The following is a 22,822-nucleotide window of genomic DNA, read 5'->3' on the forward strand; positions in this document are numbered from 1 at the left end:
CAATCGGTTAATAACTAAAGGTGTTTCTAAGAATACAAAGTTCTGCTTAGTGTAACTAAGACTGATGGAAATAAGGGAAACTCTGCAGGAAAGTAGATGATATGTAAGAAAGATTTAAAGAAGGGAAATGCATTTTATTAAAGATAAAAGGTAATTTTTGTCCTAAATGAGATGGTTGTTTGGAAGGAAATGGCTTGGGACAAAACCTGAATGCAAAGGAAAGTTGTAGAAGGTTTGTGAAGGGAAATCTTCAGAAAAGGAATTTTAGCTATGGTCCAGAATGGACTAAGATCGAAATGAATGGGTTTTAAAGGTACATTGGTACAAGACTGAAATTGTCTCTGTTCAAAAGGACAATGTTTTCTTAGATCAATTGATCTGCTGTTAAGAAAATGTAAATGGTTTTCTCTTTGCCTTCCCAGAAAAACCAGTTTCTAACCATATCCATCCTGAGTTTTTGTCATTTATAATTGTTTTAATTTTCTTGTAAAATGAGTTTTATCTTCAAGGAGATTCCTATAAAGGACTTTCAGTACAAATACAGATATTTGATATACTTGAAAATCCTAAAACTGAAATGGGTAAGAATTTCCAAAACTGACTAAAGCCGCATTCACCAGATTTAGTAACATGGGACTAAATGAACTAAAAGATTATAGTGTTGTGTCTCTTAATGTTTTGTCTTACTTTAAACAGTGCTGGTTCTCTATAATGTTCGCTCTTCCAGACTAGGGATACTTCCTCCTAGTTATCTGTAACTTATAGAGATGTAAAAGTGCTCATTTGTAAAAGTGCTCAAAGCATTCAAGCTTTTCTCTCTATCTGAACCCTCTGAAACCAAAAGGTCTCAGTAAGTAAGCATTCTTCCATGGCAAGCAGTCATTTGCATAAGTTCAATAAGAATCTGTTCTCCTTGTAACAGGACACCATTGGAAACTGGTTATTTTACCAAGGCTTTGACTGGGATGTCATATTTGAGAAGACTCGGATATGACCAGACAGTTTAAAGGAACTAAGGTTGACTTTATAAAACCTGGAGCCATAAAGCCCCTTGGGACTGCTGGCCTGATCCCTTGCTTACAGAGTTCCCAGCAGCCTCACCAGGTGAGTAAAGAATGTCACTCTTTGGTAGGTGCAGCCTCAGGAAGAGGAATTCGCCCAAAGGTATTGCAGGCATGCCTGATGGCAAGTACAGGGCTTGGCTTCTGGCCCGGAGAGGCTACTAAAAGTTCAACCTAGAGATTCCTTATACAAAGTTCCAGCAAAGCAGATGCTAAAAGATCTATTGATCACACTCACTGTTCTTGCTGAGCTTATCTAAATAATTAGGCCAAGTTTGTAAAAACTGGACTTGTTTCACAAATGAATTAGTCCTGATTTGGCTATCTCTGTAAATGAGGGTTATTTTAGAGAGAAAAATTATGTTTTAGTAACACACCTTTATGGATGTTAAATTCTAGATTTGATTGTCTTTAAATGTTTGTTTACCTAAGCTAAACAATTTGAGGTAAACTTCAGAGAAGTTACACACTATCTCATTTAGATGATCTTCTTGCTTTTTTATTCTGTGGGGATATTAGTAGAACCCCCTCACACATGATTAAACAACTGGAAAATGGGATTGATTCCCCTACAATTGTATAACTTAACTAACACCTTATGTGTGGCTGGGATAATGAAATTGCCTAAAAGCCAGCCTATGCACTCCATAGGATTAACTATGGACTTGTGGAGACAATGGATGACCCCACTTTCTTTATGAGTGGATTGTATGATGCATGGGGGACTCCCCTTATCTCTTGACAAGTTTTCTCCCACTTGACAATGATCCTCTGTAATCAGGATATTGTTAAGGCTGGACCACTCAAAGGTCGTCTTATTGGTTTCATCCCTTAGTCATATTTATCCTAGAGGCCACCTCTGTTGAGGTGCAATTGCAAATAGATGCTTTAGCGAAACCTAGAACAGCCGCCCTCATAAAAGACCCTCAAAGCTCACTATGGGACAGTGCCTGACTGTAATGATGTCACATCAGGTCCAGATTTGTCTTAGAAGCCAAAGGCCAGCAATGGATGATGGAGGCCAACTTATTAAATACTGGGCTACACTAACAGATATGCCAGAAATAATACTTAAAACCTGTCAAACTTTAAACCTAGTTACCTGTATGCCTGAACCTGACCACTGTACTTCTTTCTCTATAGAGCAAAAATGTTCAGAGTTTATTGATCTTGCTTACTCTATTGGTCCAGATTTAAGATGCCCCTGTTAAAAATACGAATGACAGTTGGTTTTCTGATAACAGTAGTTTTCATAAAAAAATAAGATAAGCTAGGTATGCCATAGTGCTCACTAGCACTTTGCAATTGCCAAAGCCTAAGAATTAACATTTATAATGACTCCAAATATGCCTTCCTGGTACTACATGCCCATGGAGCTATTTGGAAGGAAAGGGGATGCTATCAAGCCATAACTCCCCAATCAAATATGGGCCTAAGTTACAAAACCCTCCTTATCGCTATACTAAGGATGGCATATATCAAATCTGGGATACATATCTGTGGCTTACACCCACGATTGGACGGCTCAGTCAGAAGGCAGTTTTATGCTGGGAACAAAGGAATCATACGAGTGATACTTGGGCAAAGAACGCACGATATCTGGGATGGCTATCACTAGAAATGTGTTCCCAAGTAATAGTAATCCAGGCTACTGACTGGTTTGCTACTGACTGGGCAAGGCGACCTGGCATCAGATGGCCAGCTCCAAACGGAACCCACTGGATATGTGGAACCAACCTGTGGCCCTGGCTTCCTCCAGGGTGGATAGGTCGCTGTACTTTAGGATTTGCCTGGATTCATGGGCGCATTACTAAAACCATTACAACTCCAGCTAATCTCCCCAACTTGAAACAAAGATGGACACAATCTGTTTTAAATGGTATGATCACTTAGCATCCATTTTTGTTCCATCTGCGGGACTAGAGGATGTCATGTGGCATGTAGAAGCCCTTAATAAATACACTACAAAGGCACTCAATGATTCACTAAATAGCATCTCCCTACTTAATACCGAAGTCTCACAGATACGAAGGCACTCCAGAAAATAGGATGGCCTTAGATGTCCTGATAGCAGCCCAGGATGGGACATGTGCAATCATCAAAGCAGAATGTTGTGTGTTCATCCCACACTACCACAAAACTCACAGAACTAAGATATGAATACCCAGATTAAGGCCCTACAAGATCCTTCTCTCTCTCTCAGTGAATGGTTAAGTTCCTGGTTTGAATGAGGACTATGGCCAACAATTAGGAATCTCCTTCTCGGGCTTCTCATTCTTATCACCTTATTAACTTTAATATGTTGCTTTATTCCATGTTTCTCTACTTGGTGCCGAGACTCCATTGCTGCAATGACTTCACCACGACAGATGATCCTTACCACAAGCAAAGACACTCCTTCACTGTCAGCGCTGGATTCGGCTGCCTCCGCCTTTCGTAACTCCCCTATACATTCCTCCACTGATCAATATTGACCCCAGTAGGTAGGGACAGCTCTATGCCCCTATTCAGCAGGAAGAAGTTACAGAAGATGAGACCTTCCACCTTCAACCACCTTAAAGATTTAAGGGTCAAAATTGTTCAGGGGGGAATGATGAGGGAGCAGGAGGCTGGCTGAGAACGGAGCAGGGGCTGGCACCTTGCACCCCCCTCTTCATCCTGCTCCCCTCCATATGTGTGGCATTCCTCAGGCACCCCTGACTGCCATAAAATAATAAATAGTTAACTTGCAGAGATCACAGTCCTGCAAGGCAGGAGTCTCTCTTGGTTTACAAATATCCTTGAGATTTACAACAAAGAAGTTGCCTTATCAATAGCCCAATTTCCAAAGATACATAACTCAGTTCCTCAAGCCCTAACGTCACCCTCCCCTCCATAAACAACCGAAGGAGACGGAGGTAGAAGGAAAAGTAAATAAAGTTAAATTTCTTCTAAACCTAAATCTCACTAACAAGGACTCTTGATAGCAAGAATGTAACATTCCACCAGGAGACTCCGAATTGTCTTTATGCTAATGCCTCATTAGAGGGAAAGTGGCCTTGGCTTGATAGTAACCAGGCCTTCAATATCCTGACAGTCTTCTTTACCCCAGTAGCCCTTCTGAACACCCCTTTGTCCTCACCTACCCAACTCCTGTGTATATAACCAGCCACTCCTCACAACCCGGGGCAGCAGCTCTTCCTGCCCACGGGTCCTGTCCCCCTGCTCTAACAAACCACCATTTTGCACCAAAGACGTCTTAAGAATTCTTTCTTTAGGGGCGCCTGGGTGGCTCAGTGGGTTAAGCCGCTGCCTTCGGAAATTCTTTCTTTAGTCGTCGGCTCCGAACCTCACCCCACCGAACCTGACTTAGGTTCTGGGACTTCATCACTAGGAACCCCTAACCCCCCCCCCCCCCCACGACGGGAGCCGAACCCAGAGACTATGCTGGGGCTTCCTGAGGCTCGCCATCCAGCAGCGGACCCCGCCCTCTCGAAATAGTGGGGCCACAGAGCCCTGGGTCGAGGCCAAGAGCCCCGACAATCGGAAAGTGGCGAGAGTTGGCGGAGAGAGCCGAGAGAGGACTTGAGCAGGCTGAGGGTTGACGGCGGGGGCCGAGTGGTGGCGGGGAGAGCCGAGGGGAGGACCGGGGCAGTGCCGAAGAGGGACGGCGCGGGCCGAGCGCTGACGGAGAGCCGGGCGGCGGTGGGGAGGGCGGAAACAGGGTATGTGCAATGTCGGGGACTGACGGAGGGGGCCGAGTGGTGGCGGGGAGGGCCGAGGGAGGATTCGTGTAGTGTCGAAGGTTGGCGGAGCAGGCCGAGTGGTGGCGGGGAGGGCCGAGGGAGGATTCGTGTAGTGTCGAAGGTTGGCGGAGCAGGCCGAGTGGTGGCGGGGAGGGCCGAGGGAGGACGAGTGCGGTGTCGAAGGTTGGCGGAGCAGGCCGAGTGGTGGCGGGGAGGGCCGAGGGAGGACGAGTGCGGTGTCGAAGGTTGGCGGAGCAGGCCGAGTGGTGACGGGGAGAGCCGAGGGAGGATTCGTGTAGTGTCGAAGGTTGGCGGAGCAGGCCGAGTGGTGGCGGGGAGGGCCGAGGGAGGACGAGTGCGGTGTCGAAGGTTGGCGGAGCAGGCCGAGTGGTGGCGGGGAGGGCCGAGGGAGGACGAGTGCCCTGGGGAGCACTGTCGGACGCGGCGGGGTGGCGGCTAGGCGCACCGAGAAGGCCCAGGAGGGCTGAAGGACGGACACCCGGGGGTGCTGGGGGGAGCAGCCGAGGGGCCACGGAAGGCCCAGGACGCTCGATGGGGCTCCAGATGGGCCGTGAGGGCGGAGAACGGACAAGGAACGAGGGGCGGCGCGCGGGCGGGGGGCTCGGGACCCCCAGGCCGGCCCTCTTGCCCAGCCGGGCCCGACCGGACCTGACCCGCTGGCGGCCGGTGTGCGGTTCCGTGGTTGGCGGCGCAGCGGCCCGAGCCCGGGGATGGCCGTGTTCGGGGTCCGTCCGTGGGCTGCGCGCGCTGGTTGTGGGGGCGCTTCTGGGAGTGAGCCTCGGGCGGGCTGGGGGCGCGGCCGGGGTCCGGGACCCTCGCTCTCGGGTGCCCAGCGCCCGCGGGGACCGTCTAGCGCCCAGTGTGTGGCCACACGCCCCCCTGCACCGCAGCCTCCACCCTTCCCCGAGAAGTCCCCGGGGCTCCGGGGTGGCGCCGGGGTGGCCGTGACGACCTGCGACACCGGCCAGGCTCCGAGGGGCCCGCACGGCCTCCGGAAGGGCCGCACACACCCGCGCTGAACCGCGTCCCGAGCCGTCGCCCTGACCCGGAGGACCCCTGCGAGGGCCCTGACCCGGAGGACCCCTGCGAGGGCCCTGACCCGGAGGACCCCTGCGAGGGTGTCCCGGGAACACTGAAGCTCTTGCGGGTTCTTTCAGCCGAACATCCGAACAAAACGCCTGCTTCCACGGAATGACGCTGACCTTAACAAGAAAGATGGCCTCGCCCGCCAGAAACGAGCTGGGAAATAACCGCAATTCGGGGCTAGCGAGTGACGACGAAGCCCTCCGCAAATCCGGCCATCGAAGGGGAGGACCTTTGTTTTATGGGAACAAAGGAAGAAGTTGGGAAGTGTCGTTTGGAACAAAAATCTAATCGACACACACGGGTAGGCGCCAGATTCTCCGCATTCTCCCCATTTTGTTGTAGCTGCTCCTTGGTTTCCTTCAAATCTGCGTGGCACCCACCATAGCTCTGTGTCACCCCCAGTGTCATCTCCAGGGGCACCGCTGCCCAAAGACTGCCCTCCCCCCGCCATGTACAGGCCAACAGCTAGAGCGTCCACTCCTATTTAGGAGTGAGCCGGAAGACCATGGGTCAGCTAGGAGAGCTATCCCCACAGCGGGAGGGAGCCTTTGTCCAGCCCAAAGAGGCCAGTCTAAGCTGGGCTCTAGCTCCAAACGCTTCCCCAGCAGCCAGGCCGCCGGGTAACTATCCCCGAGTGGAGCCTGAGTTCCACCCAGTGCATGGGTTTCGTGGAGCTGCAGTGAGTCCCTGCTGGACCGTGCTGAGAGGCGCTCTGCTCACCAAGCCCTAAGGACAGATGATGCTCCTAGGGGAGTGCTGGGCACTGTGTTCTTGCCCGGATCTGCTACTAAGGTTATAGCACCAGACACAGTCTAGGCTCCTTTTTTTCTTGCTAGCGTTTTTTCTGTTTATCTAATAAATATGTCATTAACATTAACCTTTGAAAGGGAAAATTATCCTAAAGAGAAGCAGTTGAGCACAAAAATTTACACGTAAGTCAATCGAACAAAATAGAGATTCCAGAACTAAATCCACACTTTTCTGGTCAATTGATCTGTGACAAAGGAGGCAAGAATATACAGTGTAAAAAGTTCTCTTCAACAAATGGTGTTGGGAAAACTGGACATGCGAAAGAATCAAAGTGGACCACGTTATGGCACCATACACAACATAAACACACTGTGTTAAAGACCTAAATGTGAGGGGCGCCTGGGTGGCTCAGTGGGTTAAAGCCTCTGCCTTCAGCTCAGGTCATGATCCCAGGGTCCTGGGATTGAGCCCCATGTCCGGCTCTCTGCTCCGCGGGAAGCCTGCTTCCTCCTCTCTCTCTCTCTGCCTGCCTCTCTGCCTACTTGTGATTTCTCTCTTTGTCAAATAAATAAAATCTTAAAAAAAAAAAAAAAAAAAGACCTAAATGTGAGACCTGAAACCATAAAATTCCAAAAAGAGAGCACAGGCAGTAATGTCTCCAACATCAGCCATAACACCATCTTTCTAGATATGTCTCCTGAGGCAAGGGAAACAAAAGCAAAATTAAACTACTGGGTTTACATGAAAATAAAAAGCTTTCACACAGCAGAGGAAACCATCAGCAAAACAAAAAGGCAACCTAGGGAATGGGAGAAGATATTTGAAAAGGACATATCCACTAAGGGATTAATACCCAAAACACAAAGAATTCATATAACTCAACACACAAAAATCCAAATAATCCAATTAAAAATGGGCAGAGGGTCTAAATCACATTTTCCCAAAGAAGACACATATGAAAAGTTTCACAACATTATTGATCATCAGGGAATCCAAATTAAAACCACAATGTGATATCACTATGTATCTATCAGAATGGCTAAAATAGGGCGCCTGGGTGGCTCAGTGGGTTAAGCCGCTGCCTTAGGCTCGGGTCATGATCTCAGGGTCCTGGGATCGAGTCCCGCATCGGGCTCTCTGCTCAGCAGGGAGCCTGCTTCCTCCTCTCTCTCTGCCTGCCTCTCCATCTACTTGTGATTTCTCTCTGTCAAATAAATAAATAAAATCTTAAAAAAAAAAAATTAAAAAAAAAGAATGGCTAAAATAAAAAACACAAGTAATAATGAGTTGGTGAGGATGTGGGGGAAAACAGAATATTCATGCACAGTTGGGAATGCAAACTAGTGCAGCCACTATGGAGTTTCCTCAGAAAATTAGAAATAGAATGACCATATGATCCGGTAATTCCACTACTGGGTATTTACCCAAAGAACACTAATTTGAAAAGATATATGCACCCCTATGTTTATAGCAGGATTATTTACGATAGCCCCAGTGTCCATCAATAGATGAATGGACAAAGAAGACGTGAGATACACACACACAATGGAAGACTACTCGACCATTAAAAAGAAAAATCCTGCCATTTGCAACAGCAACTGTATTTGTTGCTGTATTTTCCTCCTCTGCTTCCTGCCACTATACACTAACTTGTAGACAAGCATGGTGTGCTCTGTTTACAGACGGACAGTCATGATAAAACCCTCAAGCTCTGATGACCCCTCCATCCCCTCGTCCCTCTGGCTGCAGCTCCCATACTTGCCCCTACTCTGGCTTTGTGGCAACACGATAGTACCTCCAGAAATTGCAAGTAGATAGACACAGATATCCTTCCCTCTTTTCACTCTGCACACCCCAGTATTGTTCATAGGTTACCCTTCTTCTAAAAATAACCAGATTTGTTTTCTGCTGCTTATAGCTTAGACTAATCATTTGACTTTAATATCTATTTCTACCATCTCAAAATCCAGCTGACCTAAGACTTCCTTCGAAAGACCCACTTCCAAAGACTTGTATCTGCCTGAACCTCGTATGGCTTCCCCCTCCCCACTTTCTACTGCAAAAAAAGGTAAGAACATAGAAATAGATAAGCCAGTAGCCACTCCGGATATTTCAAACCTTGGAAACTATTAATCAGGCATGAATCGCATAAAAATATTTACTGTTAGAACTAATATGGATGTTATAACCAACTATTATTAGTGGCAAAGGCTGCAAACCTGTGACACAGTCACTCCTTCTCATACCTTCATCTCAGGAGCAGATGAAGGATCAAATCAAAGGCAACAGAAGAAAAAGATTAGCAATAGCACATATTTAATAAGTCCTTTAAAGACATTTCAACCCTTCCCCTGCAGAAAAAGCAGATCCTGTGTTATTCCTCTTTTAGAGGCAAAGTAGAGTTTAAGAGACTCCTGCCTCCACTGTGTTGCTCCCGTGATGTGAGGGTATTCGGAAACCCAGACAAACAGTCTAGCTGAGGTAGAAAGTTGGAAATGAACCAAGGCCTAAGGGACAGATGAGGCCTTCTCTCAGGGTCTCACCGTAAGTCTATATCTCATGCACTTAAGCCATAGGAAAGGGAAAATTCTCCCACAGAAGGAAGAGGAGAATTCATAGATAAACTCCCAAGTCCTAGCATTGGAAAAGGTTACTTTCCCACCATCATAATCCGGAGCAACTCCAATCTGCCTTGGACAGTAGGACAGAATCTGGAAGGGCTCGGGGCTAGTGCCTGTATACATGCCAGCTGAAGACAGCTGCAGGGTCCAGAATCCTTCCTCGGGGCTGACGTTGAGAAGTCCTCTTCTCACCACTGACTCTCTTGCCACTCCCACCAGGCAGAATGTTGGCCATATTTCATTTTCTTGTGGCCACTCCTCCTCCAACTCTTCACTCTTGTTTCTATATCCAGTGGAACCGTAACCATCGGTAGTGCCCGTTAATCCACCAAGACTGCTAGTGCCCAACACGCCCCTGGCTGCACCCCAGTACTTCGTTGCTGCTTCTTCTCCTCTGCGTCCCACCATATCCTGTCCACTTTCACTTCCCGGTACACTTTGCCCCATGTGAAGGCCTTACTGCCCAGCACCCCAGGCTCAGGGTCAAATCTCGGACCATGCTGGTATTTGTTCATCCGCAAGCCAGTGGGTATCATCCTCTTCCCATTCGGGGACACTGAGAGGAAACCATCGGCTGTCTGCGAATTCAGGATGATCCCCACTATGGGGGCAAGGGGATACAGGTATGGCATCGTAAGATATCAAGGGAGATTTTTCCCTTAGGTTCTGGGGCCTTCTGACCATGATGGGAGATTCCTTTCAGGGACCAGGATACAGATTGCACTGGACCCAGTGCTCATACTATGCAGAGTGTGAAGAAAGGCCAGGGAGAGAATTCGAGAGCATGAGCATCACAATGAGACTCAGGAGGAAAGGAGAGAGGAGCTGTTATCATTATGGTCAAGAAACTTTGGGGAAAGTTTTGCAGTTTTGAACTCTGAGACCTCAGGATAAAGAATGTGGTTACATTAGCCACCACAAAGACCTTCCTGTTGAAGGAGCTGATCCATGAGGGATGCCGCACAGGCGAGCTGTAATTCAGGGTAGCAGAGTTTAAGGTGAACATCAGCCACCGTCCCCTCCAGACACTCACTGGTCTTATACTCCAGATCCCTCTGCAGTCTTCTAGAAAGGAAGAAGTAAAGGGCAGTAAGCAGTCCTGACACGTCTTCCAGCTCCGATGCTCTTACTGTCGGTCAACACTATTTGAAAAGGTGGCTGGGCATGATGAAAGCCCAAGCCACACCAAGAAGTCAATGCAGGAGACACACCGCGGTGCCTAATCTACTGCTGGACCTATCTGCTGCTCACACCCAGTGCTTCCTTATGGAGCCTTCGAGCACATTCTCTGGGCTTTCACCACATCTTCAACTTCTAGTCCTAAATCACACCACTTCTCTCCACTTGCAAAGACACTTCTTTGAGATTAATTCTCAAAGTAATAATCTTATTTAATTATCCCAGTATTTTTTATTCTTTTATTTTTAAGTATGATTAAAGACACATAACATAAAATTTACTCTTTAGATGTTAGGCGCACAGTTCAGTAGGGCTATGTATATCTACACTGTTGTACAACCAATTTTCACAATGGTTTTATCCTGCAAAACCGAAAGTCTGTAATCATGAAACCACAACCCCTTGTTTCCCCCTCCTTGTAACCACTGGCCACCACCCTTCTACTTTCTTTTCCGATGGAATTGGTTGCTTTAGATCATTCCTCTAAGCAGAATCATACCGTATTTGGCATTTTGTGACAGTCCTCTTTAACTCAGCACAATGTCTCTAATGTTTAACCATGTATCCGTGTTACCCAGAGCTTCCCAATATTTTACCTCACTTCTAGACACAAAATACCTTTTCATCAGCTCTGGGACCTACTTGGACTCTACCTTAGTCCAGGTAACATCCTTAGACTGCTGTGTGGACAGACTCCCTGATTTGGACTGACTGACTCTCCCTCCCCAATGTCCCTGCCCACTGTGAATGTCCTCCATAGAAGCAGGCAGCCATGAGAACCCAAGGCCAGAGCCAAACCCTAAGGAAACATTACAAAGAAAGAAAGGGGGTTTTCTGGGCCCAGAGCCCACCCTTCACCCATTCCTTTACCATTGAATCCTCTGATTCCTTTCTCTAAAGAACGAAGTTTATCCGCAAACTCTTCTGCCCACTTTTTGATTGCAGTACTGATAGGCCAGAACTTCTTCCAGGGGGCACCTGGAGAAAACAGAGGCACAGAAGGAGCTCCTGAAAGAAGAGCAGGATTGCACACATCAGCACACACACACACACACACACACACACACACACCAACAAGGCACACAGGGTGGGGAGCAAGACGCACATCCAGGCATCCAGCTCCACATAAGCACTGAAGAGTACAATGCACATAATTCTGAAGAAAGGGTGGTGATCCGAGTGCTCTCTACCCAACAATATGTCAATTTTATGTGGTGTTAAAAGAAGAAAGTCATTTTCCACCTTGGAGGTTCACTGAAACATGCTACTAATAGTTCAACTTCTCAAGAAATTACCTGAGGATATACATCAAATAAATTAAAATTAAAATATAACTTTAAATTTTAATTTTAAAAAAGCCTTTAAATTTGTCAGATTTTAAACCAAAGACTATAAGAGATGAAGAGGGAAACTATAATCTATCCAACAAGATAGATTATATCGATCTATCCAACAAGAGCTGACAATTGTAAATATGCTCCTAGCTTGGGAGCAGCCAATTATATAAACCACTTAATAGCAAAATTAAAGAAACACATTGATAATAATACAATTATAGTAGGGGATTTTAACATCCCAGTCACAACAATGGACAGATCAACTAAGCCGAAGATCAACAAGAAAAAAAGGACTTTGAATGACACACTGGACCTGATGGACATCACAGATATATTCAGAACATTCCATTCCATAGCAATGGAATATACATTCCTCTCAAGTGCACATGGAACATATTCCAGAATAGATCACATACTGGGTAACAAATCTGGTCTCTACTGGTACCAAAATATTGGTATTATTCCCCACATATTCTCAGACAACAGTGAGTTCAAACTTGAACTCAATCACAAAAAGGTAATTTGGAAGGAACTCAAACACCTGCTTGTTCCCTCAAACACTTTAGAGCACCCTGCTAAAGAATGATTGGGTCAACCAGGAAATTACAAAAGAATTTTTTTTTAATTCATGCAAACACATGAAAATGAAAACACAAATGTTCAGAACCTTTGGGATGTAGCAGAGGTGGTCCTACAAGGCAATATATAACAATACAAGCATTTCTCAAGAAACAGAAAAAGTGGGGCGCCTGGGTGGCTCAGTGGGTTAAAGCGCTGCCTTCAGCTCAGGTCATGATCCCAGGGTCCTGGGATCAAGCCCCGCATCGGGCTCTCTGCTCAGTGGGGAGCCTGCTTCCTCTTCTCTCTCTGCCTGCCTCTCGGCCTGCTTGTGATCTCTCTCTGTCAAATAAATAAATAAAATCTTCAAACTTTCACTCTTCACAGATGACATCAGACTTTATGTGGAAAATCCAAAAGACTCCACCCCAAAATTGCTAGATCTCATACAGGAATTCAGCAGTGTGGCAATAAATAAAATGAATGCACAGAAGCCACTTGCATTTCTATGCACTAACAATGAGGCAGAAGAGAGAGAAATTAAGGAATCGATCCCATTTACAATTGCACCAAAAACCACAAGATAACTAGGAATAAATCTAAACAAAGAGGTAAAGGGTCTGCATTCTGAAAACTACAGAACACTCATGAAAAAAATTGAAGTAGACACAAAGAAATGGAAAAAGATTCCATGCTCATGGATTAGAAGAATAAACATTGTTAAAATGTCTATGCTACCTAGAGCAATCCACACATTCAATGCAATCCTTATCACAATACCATCAACATTTTTCTCAAAGCTGGAACAAATAATCCTAAAAATTGTACGGAACCAGAAAAATACCCAAATAGCCAAAGGAATGTTGAAAAAAAAAAAAAAGCTGATGGCATCACAATGCCAAAATTCAAACTATATTACAAAACTGTAATCATCAAGACAATATGGTAGTGACACAAAAACAAACACATAGATCAATGGAACAGACTAGAGAACCCAGAAATGGACACTCAGCTCTATGGTCAACTAATCTTTGGCAAACCAGGAAAGAATATCCAATGGAAAAAAAGACCGTTTCTTCAACAAATGGTGCTGGGAAAATTATATAGAGGAATGAAAGTGGACCATTCACTTATATCATACACAAAGATAATCTCAAAATGGATGAAAGACCTCAATGTGAGACAGGAATCCATCCAAATCCTAGAGAAGAACACAGGCAGCAACCTCTCTGACCTCAGTCACAGCATCTTCTTGCTAGACATGTCTCTAAAAACAAGAGAAAGACAAAAATAAACTATTGGGACTTCCTCAAGATAAAAAGCTTCTACACAGCAAAAGAAACAGTCAACAAAACTAAAGGCAGCATATAGAATGGGAGAAGATATTTGCAAATGACATATCAGATAAAGGGCTAGTATCCAAGATCTGTAAATAACTTCTCAAACTCAACACCCAAAAACAAAGAATCCAGTCAAGAAAGGGGCAAGAAGGGGCACCTGGGTGGCTCAATGGGTTAAGCCCCTGGCTTCAGCTCAGGTCATGATCCTGCTGAGCAGATAGCCCGACGCGGGGTTCGATCCCACATTGGGGGGAGGGGGGGAATATCTGCTCAGCAGGGAGCCTGCTTCCTCCTCTCTCTCTGCCTGTCTCTCTGCCTACTTGTGATCTCTGCTGTCAAATAAATAAATAAAATCTTTTTTTAAATGGGGGGTGGGGCAAGAGACATGAACAGACATTTCTCCAAAGAAGACATATAAATGACCAACAGACACATGAGAAAAATGTTCCACATCACTTGGCATGGGGGAAATACAAATCAAAACTGCCATGAAATACCACCTCACACCAGTCAGAATGGCTAAAACTGACAAGAGGAAAAACAAATGTTGGTGAGGATACAGATAAGGGGAACCTCTTACACTGCTGGTCAGAATGTAAGCTGGTGCAGCCACCCTGGAAAACAGTACAGAGGTTCTTCAAGACATTAAAAATAGAGCTACCCTATGACCCAGCGATTGTGCTACTAGGTATTTATCCCAAAGATACAAATGTAGTGATCTGAAGGGGCACTCCAATGTTTATCCCAGTATTCACAATAGCCAGACTATGAAAAGAACTGAGATGTCCACCCACAAATGATGGATAAAGATGTGGTCCATACATACAATGGAATATTTCTCAGCCATCAAAGGATGAAATCTTGCCATTTACATCAACATGGATAGAACTGAAGGGTATTGTGTTGAGCAAAATAAGTCAATCAGAGAAAGATAATTATCATATGGACTCACTCATATGTAGAATTTAAGAAACAAAGCAGATAATCATAGGATAAGGGAGGGATAAATAAAGTAAGATGAAATCAGAGAGGGAGACAAACCGTAAGAACTGCAGGAAACAAACTAAGGGTTGCTGGAGGGGAGGTTGGGGGCGGGGTAACGGGGTGGTATTTTTTCCTAGGATTGATTTATTTATTTATTTATTTATTTGACGGAGAGAAAGCATAAGCAGGGGAGCAGCAGGCAGAAGGAGAGGGAGTAGCAGGCTCCCCACTGGGCAGGGATCCTGACATGGGGCTGGGGATCCTAGGGTCATGACCTGAGCCGCAGGCAGATGCTTAACCAACTGAACCACCCAGGTGCCCCAACACTGGGTATTTTATGCAGTTAATGAATTACTGAACTCTACATCTAAAACTAATGGTACACTATATGTTAACTAATTGAATTTAAATAAAGTAAGTTAAAAAAAGAAATCAAAAATAAAAATTAAAAGCTTTAAATCATATAGATATACTTATGTATACATTTGTATAATATATATATGTATAGCTGAGCTTTAAATTTAGCTGAGCAGAGATACCTAAGCTAAATACAAAATGAAAGAAATCTGAATTCTAAACTTATTATCAGAAAGGACTGAATTTAAGGCAGAAAGCTATTAAATAAGACAACAGAAAGTATTTATGTTACTGAGAGTATTAGAATCCACAACTGAGATACAACTTCCATTAAACATCCCACAGGGAGAAAAAGCATCAAAGTGTAGAAAAGCTAAACTATCAAAATAAAAAATGGGTAAGAACTGATTGCTAGTAGGAATCTTGGGCTGACCTTAGTCCATGACATCTCAAGAAGTCAAAAAAATATGTATCAATACAAAACACCTTAATAACAAAATTACTAAGGGAAACCTCATGGAGATATATCAAATCCTATTCCAATGAAATTTGAGTGTTTGGAACAGTCACAAGAATTTACAACATGTAAACACAGAATACCTTGATAAAGGGCAAAAGGTAGAAAGACCAACACTCCGTCTGATCACAGTATTTAAAACTATGAATGACAAACTATTAGGGAAAAACAAATCCAGCACCACTGACAAATATTCTCTTTCTTACACAAATTTTATGCTAAAAAGCAAACCAAAGTCAGAATTTCAAAATACCTCAAAAACAACAGTCGCTAAAGTAGTGTACACTGGAAATTATGGTATTCATCAAAAGCAGGGCTATGAGCCTGCTTTTGAGTAAAAAAAAAAAAACATTAAATTTAGGGGGAAAAAGACAGGTAAGTAGAGGAGACAAAAGCAGAAATACACCAAATAAGAAATGAAAAATATTCAGATATAAAAAGGAAATTAAATTTAAGAACATTATTTTGACCAACTATGCAAATGCTTTTGAAAATGTAATAAAAAATGATGACTTTCCAGAATACATAAATAGTAAATTTTCCAATTAAAAATAGAGTGGGGAGGGTGCCTGGGTGGCTCAGTGGGTTAAGCCGCTGCCTTCGGCTCAGGTCATGATCTCAGGGTCCTGGGATCGAGTCCCGCATCGGGCTCTCTGCTCAGCAGGGAGCCTGCTTCCCTCTCTCTCTCTCTGCCTGCCTCTCTGCCTACTTGTGATCTCTCTCTGTCAAATAAATAAATAAAATCTTTAAAAAAAAAAATAGAGTGGGGAAAAAAAAAAAAAAAGAGGGATTGCCTGGGTGGCTCAGTTAGTTAAGCATCCGACACTGGTTTCGGCTCAGGTCCTGAGCTCATGGTGTTGAGGTCAATCCTGGTATTGGCTCTGAGCTCAGCAGAAAGTCTGCTTGAGACCCTCTCCTGCCCTCTCCCCCTTCCCCAGCTTGTTCTCTCTCTCTTAAGGAAAAAGAAAAGAGTGAATTTTTTTGAAAATAGAAACTTTATGTTTCTTATAAAGAGACATATAAAAAATAATATTCCTAGGTATCTTATGGTTATTGGTGCCATTATAAATGGATAGGGTCCTTGATTTCTCTTTATGCTGCTTCCTTATTGGTGTATATAAATGTAATAGATTTCTCTAGCTTGATTTTGTATTCTGCAATGTTACTGAGTCACCATATTATACTCCTGAAACTAATACTACACTGTAAGTTAACTCTCTCAAATTCAGATAAAAACTATAAAACAGGCAGGCAGAAAAAGATTCAAGTGTTCGTAGTTAGTAGAGAAGCATATGGGAAAGGATGTACACTTCATGGCTTGAAACGACACTGTGTGTAATGCATCTTTCTTTTTTTTTTTAAGATATTTTTCTTTATTTATCTGACAGAGATCACAAGTAGGCAGAGAGGCAGGCAGAGAGAGAGGGGGAAGCAGGCTCCCTGCAGAGCAGAGAGCCCGATGCGGGGCTCGATCCCAGGACCCTGGGATCATGACCTGAGCCGAAGGCAGAGGCTTAACCCACTGAGCCACCCAGGTGCCCCGTAATGCATCTTTCAAATAACATCTTTTTCATGATTATATTAAAAATAATAATAAAGTAAATAAAAATAACGCATAAAGACTGAGAGTTAAAAGGATAGAGCTACCGTCCTAACACAAGTTACACGACAGTGAACTTTATAGAAATCCCCGTCATTCCATGGAAGGCCTTTCGGCTTACTCGAGTCCAAGAACCTCTCTTGGAACAATCTTCTTTCCAGCCCTCCTCAGATTTTAGTAATTTTGGAAAAAGAAAACAAAGAGCCACTTAAGTAGTTAAAAAAAAAAAGTCAGGCAGCACTTCCCTGCTCACTGTGTCACTGGGGTGCTGGGAAGGAAGAGAAAACAGGGTCGTGGACAGTAGGATCCCGGAGCTGCCACCATTCCCTGCTGTGGACGCGTCGGGGCTGGGTGCGCAGCAAAACCAGGCCGCGACCTACCCCGGCAGACCCGCACCTGCGCTGCTCCACAGAGGGCATCTGCCTCTCTGCGCACATGCCGCCTCCTCCCTTCCTCCATCCGAGCCCCAGGCTACTCCCTGCAGGCAACCCTCCCTGCTCTATTCGGAGTCCCTCCGGGGTCTCAGCCTGGGCCAGAAGTCCTACGCTCGGCTGGCCCCATAGTCCTGCCCGTAGTGTCCGCCCCGGGAACCGGCTCCCGGAAGTCGGGGTGCCTGTCCCTTCCTGTCCTCCGCACAGCCTGCACCCACCTGTCATCACCAGCTCATGCGTCCAGTTCTCACCCAAGCACCGCACCGTGGTTAGCTCCTCCTTTCTGCTAATCCGAGTCTTTGCTTTTTCAAGGCCAACGGTAAGGACTTCTTCTTCCATGAAGCCTTCCCTCACTACATCCTGGTCCTTTCCAGAATTCCTGTGGCCTCCAGTCGGATCACAAGACTTAACATTTGAGGGACGCCTGGGTGGCTCAGTGGGTTAAGCAGCTGCTTTCGGCTCAGGTCATGATCCCAGCGTCCTGGGATCAAGTCCCACATCGGGCTCCTTGGGAGCCTGCTTCTCCCTCTGTCTCTGCCTGCCATTCTGTCTGCCTGTGCTCGCTCTCTCCCCCTCTCTCTCTCTGATAAATAAATAAAATCTTTAAAAAAAAAAAAAAGACTTAACATTTGATTATTTGTTGTAATTACAAATGCGTACATTTTACTACCTCATTGTACAGACTGCATATTCCTACCCCCTGCCCACTGCAATTTGGGACCTAAATCCTACTGGCTGGCTGACTAAGCCTTATCAGTGACTTCAATAAATGAGAATAAAACTTTTCTCTCTCTCTTTTTTAAAAAGATTATATTTGTCAGAGAGAGAGATCAAGCAGGCAGAGCTTGATCAAGGAGGCAGAGGGAGAAGCAAGCTCCCCACTGAGCAGGGAGCCTGACTCGGAGCTCGGTCCCAGGACCCTAGAATCATGACCTGAGCAGAAGGCACACACTCAACCGACTGAGCCCCCCGGGCGCCCCACAACTTTTCTCTCTTGACTCCTGGTCCAAGTCTCATGCTGATGGGGGGCCCGCACTGCAGCTTAGGGCAAGACGAGCCACACCAAGTCGAGTTGGTTCCTCACCTGCAGAAGCTCTACTGCCGGCTGCTGAGGCTTTTCTTCCGACTCAGAAATCAGGGCTCCAAGTCGGAGCACTTGCTCAGAGTCCTTGCTGACCGGGCCCTCCTGCCTTTGCCTGCTCTTGCGCAATCCTTCCAGCGGCTCCAGCAGGCCCTGCGCTCTCTCTCTCTCTGGCTCAAGAACTGCTGCCCCGGTTCAAACACTGACGCAGTGTCCTGCTGTGGCTCTGCAATTTCGTCTGCAGAAAAAGCAGAAAGAGAAAGGGGCTTCTCCTGAGAGGCTCGTGTGTGAGATCTTCTGGGGGGCAGTGATCCCTGGGTCACCCTCCTCCCCACTCCCCGATGCCCGCCACCCACAGGTGTCACAGAGACTTTGCTCGCCAGCAGGGCCTCAAGCCCATCTTCTCCTGTAGACTGAAATTTCTCCATCCTATCCCTGTCTCCCTTCAGAATCTTCAGATGCTTTAAAATTTTACCCTGTGGAATTAACACGGATATGGTCAAGGTGAACAGGAAAATGCCCTCCTAACAAAAGAGAGATTCAAAGTGATTCCAGAGTAAAACCAGACACACGTGCCTTTGGTAGCACAGTAACAGTCATGTGTAACAGTTTCCATTCTAGTTAGTTAACAAAGAAGAAACAAAGCGAATGCTATGCTAGTTAGAACGATTTCTTAGGCTTGAGATACAAGTTTATTATCATTAATAATGAAACATATGGTGTGGTTCTTACTTACAGTCTCCATCAAAATTACAGACAATTTACATTTTAATGAATTAATAACCTAAAAATAAAAGAGAAGCTCAAAACTGAAAGTGAAGGAAAGCATATATAATAACTCCAAATGGAAAGAAATGACGAAGTTGGTTTTAAGAATCCTGTCAGTCAAGGAGAAAAGAGAAACAATTAATTGCTTAATTCTTTGTTAGCAGACGGAAGGAAACATACTAGCACCTCAGGGGAAATAATATCTTCCCTGAAATTAAGCTCCGAATGAAATCCATACAGGACAAAATACCATCAGAACTATTTCGACAGTCATGTGCTAGAACACACACCAGTTGAAGCTGACGTCAGGGGCTGTCGAGAGTGCTGGTGTCCTGTACGGCTAGTGGAGGCCTGTTCCAAATGCCTCAGAAGACAGACAGTCAGGGCAACAGGACAGACTGACTATTATAGAAAGATATGGGAACAAACCAGTTCTACTACCAAACTTCAAAGGGCAATGCTTTACCAAGAACTTTCACCTAACACTTGTTAGGACAGCTACTTTCTTAAAAAAACAGAAGATAACAAGTCTTGAGGACAATGTGAAGAAAGGGGAGCCCTGCTGCATTCCCGGTGGACATGTTGCCTGATGTGGCCATCATGGAAAACACTGTGGATGCGCCTTAAACAGTTAAAAGCAGAATTACCAAATGATCCAGCAATCCAGCTTCTAAATGTTTATCGAAAGGAATTGAACTCGGGATCTCAAAATGACGCCTGTACTCCTGTGTTAGTTGCAGCATTATCCAACTGTCCATCAACCGATGAATGGATAAAGAAAATGTGGTATTTGCAAACAATGGAACATTCCTCAGCCTCACAAAAGAAGGAAATGCTGGAGGACATCATGCTAGGCGAAAATAGCCAGACACCAAAAGACAAATACTGTGTAATCTTACTTGTAAGTGGAAATAGTCAAACTCAGAAGCCAAGAGGGGAATGGAGGTTGCCAGGGGCTAGAGGGGAGGGAAACAGGGACGCGGAGGTCAACGGATTCATAGTTTCAGTCCTGCAAGACGAACAAGTTCTGGAGATATCTCTACAGCATAGTACTTACAGCTAATAATACAGTATTGTATACTTAAAATTTGCTAAGAGGGGGGCATCTGGGTGGCTCAGTGGGTTAAGCCGCTGCCTTCGGCTCGGGTCATGAGCTCAGGGTCCTGGGATTGAGTCCTGCATCCGGCTCTCTGCTCAGCAGGGAGCCTGCTTCCTCCTCTCTCTCTGCCTGCCTCTCTGCCTGCTTGTGATCTCTGTCTGTCAAATAAATAAATAAAATCTAAAGAAAAAAAATTTGCTAAGAGGATTAATCTTACCTTATATTAAGTATTCTTACTATGCACATACACACACAATGATAATAATAAAGAAGGTGGGAAGAAACTCCCCGAGGCCAGGGATAAGTGTCTGGCTTGATGACAGTGACGGTTTCACAGGGGTACACTGATCTCCAGACTCAGTGAGATGTCTACATGAACTATGCACAGGTTTTCACGTGTCAATCATACTTCAATATAATGTTTTCCTAAAAAAAAAAGAATATGGACCTTGCCCTGAAGGCACCATGGTAGAATTTTTTTTGGCCATGAGAATGAAGTTAGGGCCCAGCAGACTTCTTACCCGATTAGGCTGCGCAGCCTTCTTCAAGAGGACAGCAGTATGAGGCCTGTGCTCCCGGGCCTCCTGGCCCATCACACACAGTATTTGCTGGTCACCCTTGCAGTAATAATGGAACTTCTCCAAACACAGCCCACATAGCTTCTCTGCATTTTTCTCAAGTGGTCTGTCCTCTCCGGGTGGGTCTCTCGCCATGTGTCTTCATCCTCCAGATGTTTTCCACTAGGCTGGCCATCTGCCGCACGTGGCGAATATTCTTTCTCTTAAAGACGGCCTTGCAGAGAGAACAATGCCCTGGCTGCCTGGGAGATCCGCATACCGGGACGATGCAGTGAAAGCAGAGGACATGACCACGGTCAGGGGCGACAGGGTCTCTCAAGTGGTGGAGGCAGAGAGAGCAGAGCACCTCACCCTCCAGCTCTCTCGGAGGGGAGGCGGCAGCCACCACAGCAGTGCCCAGAGTCTTCACAGAGCTCCTTCTCCAGGCGAGCAATCGCTTCCTAAGAAAACAGGAAAGGCAAAAGAAATCGTGAATTTAACCAACATCAAGATAGAACCTGTGAGAAAAGTTTTTGTGTTTAGTCTGTTTGTGTATTTAAGTGGGGTATTCTAGAAGACTGGGGGAAAGCCAATCCCCGGTGAAGTCTAAGGAATTTGCTTCACTTTTAGTAGATAAGCTCAGTAAATAATATTTTTATATTTTTATATAAAATAATTTTATATTATTATTTATAATTATTATAAATAATTCAGTAGTAGAAAATAAGAATTATAAAAATGTAGGGCTGTATCTCAAAACTCATTGAGAACATGAAAGTTAGATGACTAGAAAGCACTAGGTCTGTTATTCATATCCTGCCTAGAAAATCTCATCATCATGGCTTAAACTAATGGTTTTCAATCATGTTTTGAAACATAAGAAATGTATTCACATCCCAATTTAAAATACTTGCATATGCACGCGCACATAAACACACACACAGACACACACACACACACACACACACACACACAAATGTAAATTTTGGTAAATACATTTATTCTTTTTTTTTAAGGTTTTATTTATTTGAGAGAGAGAGATCACAAGCAGGCAGAGAGGCAGGCGGGGTAGGGGGAGCAGGCTCCCCGATGAGCAGAGAGTCTGATGTGGGGCTCGATCCCAGGACCCTGGGATCATGACCTGAGCCGAAGGTAGAGACTTAACCCACTGAGCTACCCAGGTGCCCACACTTATTCTTTATTACATATAATACACTCTGATTTCTTATTATAATCATTTTTTCATGTTTTGATATGTTTTATTGGAGCAAAATCTCAACAAAAGGTTTCTTGTACTTACAGAATTTATGTAGGGACAGTCCAAACCACTTGGATCCAAGTGAGAATAGCCACTAAACCTCTTTACGTATTTAATTTTTACTAGCATACAAAAAAATATTGTAAATTACAAACCCATCCCTCAATTAACTACAAAAACAGCTTTAAAAACACACAATTTAGACTGGTTTAATCTTGAAAGATAACCCAATAAGACTAAAAACTAAACATTCCAGGTCCTGCACGAAATAGTAAAATATTCAAAGGTCTTCAGGATGCTTTGACTGATTTGCATCAATAAGAGAACCTGTTTTTGATGTGGTAAAAGAAATGTGTTCATCTCCAGTTCCAACTCCAAGCTGCTGTCAGCCAACCCTGTCACTCTTCCGTCAAGCTCTTGTGCACATCAGCCTCCTTCTGACCGTGACCCCTCTTTGCAGCTGCTAAACCTTGAAGTATTTTCAGTACCTTG

The 22,822-nt window shown here is 44.9% G+C and overlaps 1 protein-coding gene and 1 long non-coding RNA gene across 3 annotated transcripts in view; both read right to left on the reverse strand.

Annotated features, from left to right (window-relative positions):
- Positions 1 to 9,687, reverse strand: part of LOC116589267 (ubiquitin D-like) — a 33,683-nt gene extending 23,996 nt beyond the window's left edge. The window contains exon 1 of one of the 2 annotated variants that reach the window (XM_032341304.1): positions 9,306 to 9,687. In XM_032341304.1, coding sequence (XP_032197195.1) covers positions 9,306 to 9,672 — 367 coding nt within the window. In that variant the 5' untranslated portion in view covers positions 9,673 to 9,687. The remainder of the gene's footprint in view (positions 1 to 9,305) is intronic. The other variant, XM_032341305.1, reaches the window with a different exon arrangement.
- Positions 9,688 to 10,296: 609 nt separating this feature from the next.
- Positions 10,297 to 21,261, reverse strand: LOC116589276. The gene is made up of 4 exons (XR_004285279.1): positions 21,037 to 21,261; positions 18,652 to 18,886; positions 11,314 to 11,421; positions 10,297 to 10,329 (listed from the first exon to the last, which is right to left on the reverse strand). It is a non-coding gene; the product is annotated as an uncharacterized LOC116589276 (long non-coding RNA).
- Between the last annotated feature and the right edge of the window lie 1,561 nt (positions 21,262 to 22,822).

This window comes from Mustela erminea, chromosome 4 (assembly GCF_009829155.1).
Source record: "Mustela erminea isolate mMusErm1 chromosome 4, mMusErm1.Pri, whole genome shotgun sequence".
Lineage (NCBI taxonomy): Eukaryota > Metazoa > Chordata > Mammalia > Carnivora > Mustelidae > Mustela > Mustela erminea.